General features: G+C 41.5%; 1 protein-coding gene across 1 annotated transcript in view; it reads left to right on the forward strand.

The window, feature by feature from the left end:
* Positions 1–12,165, forward strand: part of sorcs2 (sortilin-related VPS10 domain containing receptor 2) — a 530,001-nt gene that overhangs the window by 381,612 nt on the left and 136,224 nt on the right. Inside the window, exon 8 of the mRNA XM_032511626.1 lies at positions 1,845–1,934. Within this exon, the coding sequence (XP_032367517.1) occupies positions 1,845–1,934 (90 nt within the window). The remainder of the gene's footprint in view (positions 1–1,844; positions 1,935–12,165) is intronic.

The following is a 12,165-nucleotide window of genomic DNA, read 5'->3' on the forward strand; positions in this document are numbered from 1 at the left end:
CCCAATCCTAGTACCTTACAGGTAGCGCTGCCTGGAAGGCGACGTTGGGGGCTGCATACCCCAAACACCACAAGAGATTGTTCAACACTGACAGTAATGCAGCGCAATATGATAGACTTCGTCTTAGGTTTAACAACCTATGAAACTAATAGTGAACAATATGAAACTAAAACAACACAAGCTTAATTTAGAATGGCTTTGGGACGATAGGCTATTCAGAGGTGGATAAACGCACTTTGGAGGTGGGTAAACGCCATTTCAGAATTTTGAGAGGTGCATAAACGGCGTTTACGTGCGTTTAGCCTCAACTACATCACTGAATCAAAGTGATTTCTTTTGGTACTGACAGGAACAGATTGTAACACTAAAGTGTCTGACAACATTATTGATCTCAGAATGTAACTTTTTGTCCGAAGACAGCAGTTTGAAGAGTGAAACGAAAGACTAGAAATAGGCGTTCACGTAGTCTGTTGTTATGGAGTAGGTTACTGAAATGGGAATGAGGTTATTATAGTTTGATGACCAATTCAGTTTTATGTATAGTATCAAATCATAACACGAGTTATCTCAAGACACTTTACAGATAGAGTAAGTCTAGACCTCAATCATAATAATCCGTCCCTGGAAATGGTAGCCAGGTTGACAAAAACTGTAGTTACCCTTTAACCCTTCCTGTCAAAATTGAGTCAACATTTTTGTTGACGCTTTTTATCAATATTTTTAACTTTTTCTTACGTTTTGTCCCTTTTTTCAACACTTTTGACACCTTTTTCAATGTTTGCCACTTTTTTTGACGTTATCGACACTACGTAACACTAACTTGTTAAATTTAGTTTTACAGTTATTTTGGAATTCATGGTCAATAAACCTCATTTATAGACAATTATACCTAATGTTTGAGTTAGACGAGCAGAAATAAGGAATTATTTACACTAAAATTAAAGGAATGTATGTTGATGGATAATCAGACTGGAATATGTCAACTTTTTCAAAACCACTTCAATTTGTTTTTCCAAATGCTATAAATTTAATAAGACACCCCAAAATTAATAAAAGTAGAGATTTGCCAAAGAGCGTTGTGTGAAATCAATCATGTTATTTTGTGTAGTTAAAAAGAACATTCTTGGGTTTCTGTATATAACATCACAAAGCACGGTCTAGACCTGCTCTTTTAAGAAAAGCGCTGTGAGATAACTGTTGTTGTGATTTGGCGCTATATAAATAAAATTGAATTGGAAAAAATTGAACATTGATATAGGAAAATGGGTCAATTTGACCCGAGGACAACATGAAGGTTAAGGTGCAAGTTGCATTTGGAGCATGCCGTCAGTCAGTGGAAAATCGGCATAGCTCCCTTTAACATAAGATAACGTAATTTAACAAAATAACATTACAAACTTTACACATCGTTTGTCATGACAAGCTGGGGAGGAGACTGTCAGCTAGCATCGTTAGCTAACACGTAACTTACGTTAACTTAGCTAACATTAGTAAATTATCAGGTTAATTATCAATGATAACTTCTTCAGTAACGCTATAGTGGATAACTGCAGTGGATACTGTGTTAGTAACACTACTTACCAGAAACAATGTTGTCAGTGAGTCTCGGACATGGATATATATAATAAGATCTCAGATTGAGCCGTGAACTTTGTCAGTGGTTATTTGGCGTAGCGTAGGAAGCATTAGCATAGAACGCATGTTTTTTTTGTCCTGTAGCCAATAGAGAAAAAAAGTTCATCCCACAAAGCCCAAAATAGAAGCACTATATACAAATATTTTTCAAAAAAAAAAGGTAAGAGCTCTAAAAGTTTGTTGAGACTGATTTTGTTTTATTTTTACAGGTCACCACAGGGAATCGCACCAAGCATTTTGTGTCGTATCGGCGCAATGACTTTGTCCAGATGAAGTTTCCCAAGTACGCCTTGCCAAAGGTAAAACAAAATTATTCTTTCTCTTATTATTCTTTAACTGCTGATGTTGCTTAAAACTGAACTTTGGGTATTTCCCAGCGCTCCGTTTTACACTGACACAATAAACTTTTTCTAACAAGTCATATAGCTAACTATGAATGTTCACATAGATCAACCATGTTGGTTTTTTTTTTACATACATATTTCAAATTGTTTTTGTCAATCCTGAGTAACATGTTGTAATGTTTCACAATGGTTTGTTTCAGAGGCTTTAAAGCTCTAAAGACAGGACAGACAGTCAATCAAACACTGAACACGTACATATAAATACAAAATTTTGTTGCCTTGTTGCTTGTCATACACCCCTCTCTCTCGTTGGATTTTCCATCTACCGTCTTCATTTACAACGCTTCACATTTACAGAGTTTGACATTTACAGAACTTTGCATTAACAAAGCTTCTCGTATACAAAGCTTTACATTTACAAAACTTTACTTTCATATTTAACACCGAGAAATGTGATTGCCCATTAACTTTTCTATCAATAGTCATACATCATGTAAAATATTTTTCCTCTCCCATACTGTTTTATTTCTTAAATTATTGTTGTTTTTAGCTATTTATTGTCTATCTTGTTTTTATCTCTAATGCAACTTCAGTTCAGTCAGGACCACTTTGTCGGTATGGCTCTGTTCTGGGGGGCCTCCCCGCACTTCCACGTGCATAGGTGGAAAGCATGAGGCAGGGAGAACATACCTCCGTGCGCTTCCATGAGCATAGAAGGAAAGCCTTAAGCGGGTAGAGCAGCAGTGCAGGATCCTCATAGGGTACAGAACAGAGCAGCGTCAATGACAGAGACACAACTTAGGCTTGTTCGAGATGAACTGCGCCTCGTCTGTAAAGTGGACGAGAGCAGGCGGCAGCAGCCGGGGCGGGGACAAAAAGCTGCGGTAAAGTCGGACAGTTTTCTTTGCCTATTCCAGCAGCCTTCAGGCTGAACAGTAAGTGACAAAAGCACTGTGGTGCAATTCTGATTTATAAAATATAATCAGACCCACATGTCAGCTGGTACAAAGTCTCTAGTTGTTATAATTATGACAGAGTAGCTCTCAAAATGTTCTACATGCAATCTGTTGCTGATTTTAATTAACAGACTGTAGATGATCCGTGATCTGAACGGATTTAGTCTCTCTGACTTCTTAACGTCACTACAAGCCACACAACATGTGTCCTGTACAGAATATGACTTTAAATCAGACAAATAGCAGTTAAAATCCCTCCAATTCAAAAACAATTAAAAGTTTATACAAGACGTCATCATGTTGAGTCGATTGTGAACCAATCAGCTGTTAGATCAGATGAGAGGCCGGCGTTTCCCAGCATGCTCTGGGTTCCCCTGGGTCTTGCAGTCGGTGAAAAGCAACTGCGCCGCCTGCGTCTCAGAACTGCGGCCTCCTTGCCCTCGTGAGGTTATCATTGCCTACGTGTGCAGGACATCAGAGCAAGTCGGGATTAAGTCGGACACAAATCTAACCGGCATTCAATGGGCGCCGATCGCCGGTGATTGTTTTGCGCAGACCTGGCTCATCTCGAACGAGCATATTGATTATGTCAGACAACATACATTTAGAAGGAAGAGTTAGGCTGGAGGTGGGTTGCAAGCACTAGCAGAGATGCAGCAAGGTAGGCTGGAAAAAAATTGGGCACGCTATTTGGAAATCTAATCAAAAGAGAAAATCAGCTGAACCATCAGCTGGTGTGCTGCCAAGGGAACTGTCAGCAATGAGCTGAGATAATAGCCGAGCTTGACTCTGTGACCTGCCTTAACTTGCACTATGCTTCATTTCAGTCAGGACCACTTTGTCAAAATAGATTAATTCATCTGCAATTTATATTTGGCGCTATGGCTCTGTTCTGGGGCCTCCCCGCACTTCCACATGCATACGTGGAAAGCATGAGGCAGGGAGAGCATACCTCCCTGCCCTTCATGTGCGTACTTGGAAAGCCTTAACCCTCAGAAACCTAAGGTCATTTTTACAAATCTTTGTCCGTCTGGTTTTATTTTCTAAGAAAACTTGTAAAACATCAACCCTGTTGTCTACAGTCAAGATATGAACACCATTTCTTTCAGGACAAAGTGTGTTATTAGAATTTTTGTGCTGCAGTGAGGTCACTTGAATGTTAAAAATGGTTGTAGGACCTTAAAAACAAAACAGAACATGAATCTTACTGATGTGTATTGATATCACAGACAGAGCAGTACAAGCTAATCCAATCTCCTCTCTAAAACACTTAGAATGTCTAAAAACACTCATGTCTTGGGAGTCACACTGTGAAGAAATAAACATACTGCTGACAAAATACATAATTTTTTTCAAAAAAGTCCAGACGCTTTTGAACTCATGACATTTACTTATGCCAACAATCAACATAATAATGTAATATTTATTGATTAGACCCACATCTATGCTACACTAGCATTGTGTTGGCTAAAACAGTTCTCCTTAATTCAAAATTACACATAATAAACTTAACTCATATAAAGCACAAACTATTTACATTTCTTCAAAAAAGGCCCAAATATATATGCCAAAACTCAGCCTGTATGCCCTGCTTCACCACTCATTGTTGGGTCTCTTGGTCTACACGAGGCATTACGGTAAGCGTACCTGACTCATTTCCGTTTCCTGTGCCTTTGTGTTGTTTGCGTGTTGGTAGCTCTGCTGCTCACGACATACCAGTTCAGGTTGTTAGATTTGCTATTACAGCGGCTAACTGTCCGCTAAACACTTATTCTTATAGCAGTTCTGCCTAAGCACTCACATATCTTCTCATTTTTTTTTTTTAGCGACTTTTGTTAAATAACAGCTGTTTTAAGGCTTGGTAGCTAACGCTACCGTACTTTAGCTTAGCTGCTAACGACTTTAGCCTAGCAGTTAGTTATGTCGGCCCCCTCTCCGACTTTCTCCTCGAGGTGAGATGTTTAGTACTCCTCTGCATTCTTTAGCGGTGATGGCTGTGTGTAACAAGTGTAGTTTATTTTTGGACGTGGAGGCGAGGCTTAGGAGTTAGAAGTCCGGATCGCACCATGACAGATCAGTCGTCAGTTACTGTAGCTAACCCCCCCCCAGTAGTCGGCGCGGGCGGCCTGGGCCTGAGTTAGCTCTGGTAGCCGTTCCTCGCGAACTCCGGAGCAGCCAGGACATAGGCGTGGGTTACTGTGCAAGGACGAGGAAGAGACAGTCGTAAGCTTTCCAAGACGTCGGACCGCCACCAGCCTGTTAGTGTCTAAACGATTTTCCCACTCAGCAACACACCCGCTGAGAAACCAACTCTGGTTATCAGCTCCATTCTGAGAAAACGTGAGTTAGCGAAGCCGGCGGCCGTAGTTAAGTGCATCCGGGGCTAGGGCGGGCGACGTGTATTATCTGAACTGCTGGCTAAGGATAAACGTAAATACCGCAGAGTTGTTATTCACGTTGGCGTTAATGCTCCCGGTTACGGCAATCGGAGGTTACTAAGATTAATGTTGAATCGGTGTGTACATACGCAAAGTCAATGTCGGAACCGTAGTTTTCTGGACCCCTGCCAAATCTAACCAGCGATGCATGTATAGCGCATGTCGTCATTTCGCCGCTGGCTATCGAGGTGGTGTCAGAAATGATGTGGGCTTTGTGGATCACTGGCAGTCCTTTCTGTGAAGACCTGGTCTGATTCGGAGAGCGGCATCACCACTTGGGATGGAGCAGCTCTCCTTTCTAGAAACATTGACAAGTTTATTGGTGGACCTAATCCTTGACAATCCATAGTTGGGACCCGGAGGCAGAGTCCCAGTCTAACACACTTCTCTGCTCCTTTATCCAGGTGTTACCTAGAAAATCCCATAGTGACGGTGTCTGCCCCCCGACCATTAAATTATTTAAATCAAAGGTAAACAGAAGAGGAGCGTGCATGAAAACCTCAAACTTAAAACCACAAGTGCAATAGTTCAAAGATAGGAGAATTAAATGTGGACTCTTAAACATCAGATCTCTCTCTTCTAAAGGTGTACTAGTAAATGAATTGATATCAGATTCTAATATGATTTATTTGTCTTACTGAAACCTGGCTGGGTAATGGGAATATGTTAGTCAAATGAGTCCACCCCCCCAGTCATTATAATACTCACATTCCTTGAGGCGCAGGCCGAGGAGGTGGAGTTGCAGCTATCTTTGATTCTAGTTAATAATTAGCTTAAACCTAAAATAAATATAACTCTTTGAAAGTCCTGTTCTTAGTCTCACACCCAAGTTGGGAATCAATGCAACCAGTTCTATTGTATAGTGTACGAGCACCGGTCCATACTCTGAATTTTTATCGAATTTGCCGAGTTTCTATCGAACTTAGTGCTAAAAACGGACAAAGTTATTATTGTAGGGGATTTTAATATCATGTGGACGATGAGAATGATAGCCTTAGCACTGCTTTATCTTCTATTAGATTCTATTGGCTTCTCTCAAAATGAGCATAAACCGACACCGTTTACCACACCTCGATCTTGTTCTGGTATATGGTGTTGAAAATGAACATTTAATAGTGTTCCCACAGAATCCCTCCTATTGACCACTGTTTGATAACTTTTGAGTTTATACTGCTGAACTACACGCCGTAGGCAAAACATCCTATACAGATGTCTATCTGATAGTGCTGTAGCTAAATTTAAGGATGCGATTCCGTTAGCATTTAATTCATTACCCCGCCAAAGTAACGGAGGATTCCTATGCTATTGTCCCTCCCAAATCGATCATTTTGTTAGTGCAGCAGGCTCGCTGCGAAGTACTCTAGACTCTGTTGCCCCTCTAAAAGAAAGATAATAAAACAAAGAAGGTTAGCTCCATGGTATAACACTGAAACTCGCAAATTAAAGCAAATATCGCGGAAACTTGAGAAGATCTGGCGCTCCACCAAACTGGAAAATTCTCGTTTAACCTGGCAAGATAGTCTTAAAACGTATAGGAAGGCCCTCCGTAATCCAGAGCAGCGTACTACTCGTCATTGTAGAGGATATGAAACAACCCAGGTTTCTTCAGTACTGTAGCCAGCACAGAAGGTCACCCTCTACTGGCCAAGTATTCCATAGCTTTAGTAGTAACGACTTTATGAGGTCTTCAATGATAAAATATAACTATTAGAAGCAAAATTCACCAAGACCTGCCTAACTGGCTTATCTCTAAACTCAGGAACGTTAGAAAACAGCTGTAAAAAAGATACATGTTTTGACTGCTTTGCTTCACTTGATCTTTATCAATTTTATCAATTATTTCTTCCTCTAAGCCATCAACCTGCCTCTTAGATCCCACCGACTAGGTACTAAGAAGTTTACACATAGTAACACTTCACTACTGAATATAACCAATTTGTCTATTAACAGGCTACGTACCACAGACTTTAAAGTAGCTGTAATTAACCCTTCGGAAAAGCCAAACCTTGATCCAGAGTTTAGCCAACTATAACCTATATAACCTTCCATTTCCTCTAAGATTCTTGAGAAAGCAGTCGCCAAACAGCTGTGCGACTTTCTGCATAGCAACAGCTTATTTGAGGATTTCAGTCAGGATTTAGAGTTCATCATAGCACAGAGACAGCACTGTTGAAAATTACTAATGACCTCCTAATTGACAGACAAAGGACTTATCTCTGTACTTGTGTATTAGATCTTAGCGCTGCATTGATACCATTGACCCTTATATCTTATTACAGAGATTAGAAACATTTAATTGCTATTAAAGGGAGATGCTCTAAGCTGGTTTAAGTCTTATTTATCAGATCGACTCTCAGTTTGTTAATGGTTAACGATGAATCCTCTGTGCACGCCAAGGTTAGTCATGGAGTCCACAAGGATCTGTGCTCGGTCCAATCTGTTCACTTTAATTGCTCTTAGGCAGTATTATTAGAAAACACTCCATAAATTTCATTGTTTTGCAGATGAACTCAATATATCTATCAATCACACCGGATGAAACTAATCAGTTAGCAAATTCAACGTGCCTTCAGGAGATTACAACCTGGATGAACTGTAATTTTAATGTTAAACTCGATAAAACTGAAGTTATTGCTCTCGGACCCAGCACCTCCGTGAAGCACTATCCAAAGATATAGTTACTCTGGATGGCACCCTGGCCTCCAGCACCACTGTGAAGAATCTTGGAGTCATCTTGATCAGGACATGTCCTTTAATTCCCACTTAAAGCAAATTTCAAGGATAGCCTTTTTTTCACCTACGTAATATTGCAAAAATCAGGATATCCTGTTAAAATGATGCAGAAAATTAGTCCATGCATTTGTTACTTCTAGGTTGGATTACGCATTCTTTACTATCAGGCTGCTCAAAAAAATCATAAAGACTCTACAGCTGATCAGAATGCTGCGGCACGTGTTCTGACGGGAACCAGGAAAAGAGGATCAGTTCTCCTTGTTTAGCTTCTCTGCATTGGCTTCCTGTAAAAACTTAGAATAGAATGATAAATCCTTCCTTCTCCTACAAAAGCTTCCTGGTCAGGCTCCATCTTCTCTTAAGGAGTTATAGTACCTTACAACCCTAGGAGAGAACAACGCTCCCAGAAGTGCAGAGTTACTGGTGGTTCCTAGAGTCTCTAAAAGTAGAACGGAGCCAGAGCGTTAGGGCTATCAGCTCCTCTCCTGTGGACAGGTTCAGTTTGGTGTCCGGGAGGAGACACCGTCTCCACATTTAAGAGTAGGCTTAGCTTTTTTTGATAAAGCTTATAGTTAGGGCATAGAATCGAATATTGTTAGGAGTAGTTTAGTCACATAGTTTTCAGATTATCATCCATATAATCAAGAATATAATAGATCAAAGGGAGACTTGGCATACAGCCCGATCCGGTTGGGGAGAGTTCTAGCCCGCCGGGCTGGTGCTCTCTTTACCTGTCTCTCTTGGTTTTTGCTGTAATAGTTTTTAGACCGCTGGGGACTTATTTTGATTCACATGAGCTCCTCTCTCCTCTATCTTTCCTTTTCATATGGCATCCATGTCCCAGAAATGCGTGTTAAACTAGATCTGGGGAGTCATTCCCGGAGTCCTTATGTTCTTTTTCCCCAGCATGTTCCCTGGATCAGAGAGGTCCGAAAATCAGGGTAGCAGCTGTCAGCCATGGTCCCGCTACACGTTCTGTGATGCCATGTTCAACTGCTACACTGCGGTGCCCTGCTACGTCCGTCTACGTCCTGCTACGTCCTGCTACGTCCTGCTGTGCCTTGTAATGCCGCACAGCGTCCTGCTATGCCATGAACTACTACAAAGAACTTCTACAAACTACTAATTTTTTCTATTTTTATTGCCACTCTTCATTCTAACCCCAACCGGCCCGTCAGACACCGCCTACCAAGAGCCTGGGTCTGACCGAGGTTTCTGCCTAAAAGGAAGTTTTTCCTCGCCACTGTCGCACTGTTGCTTGCTCTGGAGGAAACTATTAGAACTGTTGGGTCCTTGTAAATTCTGGAGTGTGGTCTATCTGTAAAGTGTCTTGAGATAACTCTTGTTATGAATTGATACTAAAAAATGAATTGATGATAAAATTGAAATTGAAAAATCTCAAAAACAGTGACGTAAACAAATGCAGTGCATCATGGTTTGGATTTACCGGAGATAGTAGCACGGAGCTAGCGGCAGAAATGATTGAAAACGTGATAAATTATGGACATCAAGTGGATAAATCTTGGATATAACAGTTTGGATTTAATATTCAACAACCCCAAAAAAGTCACAAGTTCCAGGCTAAATAGAAAATAACCTATAAAGACTAGAAAGACCCCGAAAAGACCTCCATGAACGCTAGCTTGTTTGCTTTTAGCTGCAAACATCTGTAAGTTTCTGTCTTTTATGGTTATTAAATCAGAGGTGCCGTTTTTGCTCGTATACAACCCTTTCGGTTCCTGAGTGTTAAGTGGAGAGAGCAGCAGCGCAGTAACCCCCAAAACCTAAACCAGGCCAAACCGCCCTGCACATCCACACGCCTACATGGAAAGCCTTAAGCAGGGAGAGAAGCAGTATCAGGAACCATGTTGCATTAAGAGAAGTGGATATAGCATTCATTCCAATGAGAGTCACTTAGAAGCGCATGATGCAGTCATGGAGCTCTAAAACACCCAGATCTTCCGCGTTGACAGGCCCATAACAAAAAGATGGATGTGCGCACTAGCAACAATTTGTGTGAGGAGTTGTTGTAGCAGCACCGCTCGTCTTGAGCTCTCTTGTGGAAACAAGTATATACACAGAACCCAATAACAACATCCACGTTACAGGCCCCACAGCATACAACCTTCAGATCCGGAGGTCGGCCCTGCAGGGCAGTCAGACATTGCAATTCCCCTGCTAGCCACTAAGCCAATGGTTGCTTCAAGACATGGTGCTGTTCCTGGGAGCTTTTGTAGGAGCCCCCTGTTAGAATTACAGTATGTTTTGAGTTATGTTATGTGGCGGCAGGTGACTCTCGTACAGTAAACGGAGAACATCACTACCTTTATCGCTGCCACAAGAACTTCAAAACACCATGAGGGTAAAAACTAAACACAAGCACCTACAGTAACTACCTGGGAATCTGCCCAACAGCTGAATGTTTCCTGCAACAACAATCAGTCGCTAAGTCACGCTCGTCTCTTTTCTTTCTCTCCAGTGAAAAAAGCTGCGTTCAAGTGTTGTTCAGAAACGTTAACAAGAATGATTTGCAAAATATAAAAGTCTACTTGCTAGTTCGGAACTGCAATTCTCAGCGATCCTGTTGCTGGCATGACGTCATCCATTAGTGACACTGGTGCAGGTCTTGCGGTGGCGGAATACAGATGCAGGGCAGCTGATTTTTTGCCAGTCTGTGATCGTGGAATTCATGCCAGCAAGTCTCAGCGGTGACTGGATGCCAGTCAAGGCGGACAGGAAGGTACTGTCTCTCAAGCCCGCGGACCCAGCTGCTGGAGCTTAGCCCTGGCCCCTCTTTGCAAGAGCTGCGGAGTCTGCGTTTCTTCTGGGGGTAGAAGAGACGGAAAATTCAGAAGAGAGCCACGGCGGATGGCAACGGAATTCCCATCTCCACTGGCCTCACCAACCTCGAATTGTTGGAACGGGGATACATGTCGCAGTCGATCTGTCAAGAATCATCACCTTGGGCGTGGGTCGACATGATGAGCCACAGGGGAAGCAGCCCGGTTCTTCCCATGTAGCAGACATCTTGCAGGTTTTGGGTATTGGTAGGGGTACAGATTCCATTATTGGCAAATTTTCAAAGATGTTTTAGCAATATTAATAAAGTTATGGATGTGGGTAGTAATAACTTTACAACATTGACAAAATCAAAACGGGGCACCACACTGGAAACCAAGGACCAATAATTAACTGTGAAAATAGTCTCATAGGTGGCGTTCCCTTTAAGTTCCCTTTTAGATCCTAATTATTGGGATTAATTTATCTTGTATCTCTGAAAGGAACAGACAAAGGGATGAATTTGAGCACTGACCATGTTATACCAGCAATTATCACAACACTTACACAGAATAATCACAACCAACTGCTATTTAAAGAATAATAGAATTTATTTAACTTCAAAATTATCAGTGGCCAATCAATAATCCTTCAATCATCAAAACCTTTAAATCTTTTTACAAACTACAACAAAGCAAAAACAAACAGATATTTCAATTTCAATTTTATTATTATTATTATTATTTTAAGTGTTATCTCAAGACACTTTACAAATAGACCACACTCCAGAATTTACAAGGACCCAACAGTTATGGTAGTTTCCTACAGAGCAAGCAACAGTGCGACAGTGGCGAGGAAAAACTTCCTTTTAGGCAGAAACCTCGGTCAGACCCAGGCTCTTGGTAGGCGGTGTCTGACGACCGGTTGGGATTAGAATGATGGGTGGCAGTAACAGTCACAAAAAATAAATAAAAATAAAATAAATAGTAGTTTGTTTGTAGTAGTTCTTTGTAGCATAGCAGGGCACTGTGCAGCATTACAAGGCACAGCAGGACGTAGCTGGATGTAACATGGCATCGCAGGACGTGTAGCGGGACCATGGCGACAGCTGCTACCCTGATTTTTGGCGCCTCCCTGATCCAAGGAAACATGCTGGGGGGAAAAAGAACATAAGGACTCAGGGGAATGACTCCCCGGAGCTAGGTTAGTAACAGGCATTTCTGGGATATGAATGCACACAAATGGAAAGATAGATGAGAGAGGAACTCAGTGTGTCAAAGG

This window comes from Etheostoma spectabile, unplaced genomic scaffold (genome assembly GCF_008692095.1).
Source record: "Etheostoma spectabile isolate EspeVRDwgs_2016 unplaced genomic scaffold, UIUC_Espe_1.0 scaffold397, whole genome shotgun sequence".
In the NCBI taxonomy this organism is placed as follows: domain Eukaryota; kingdom Metazoa; phylum Chordata; class Actinopteri; order Perciformes; family Percidae; genus Etheostoma; species Etheostoma spectabile.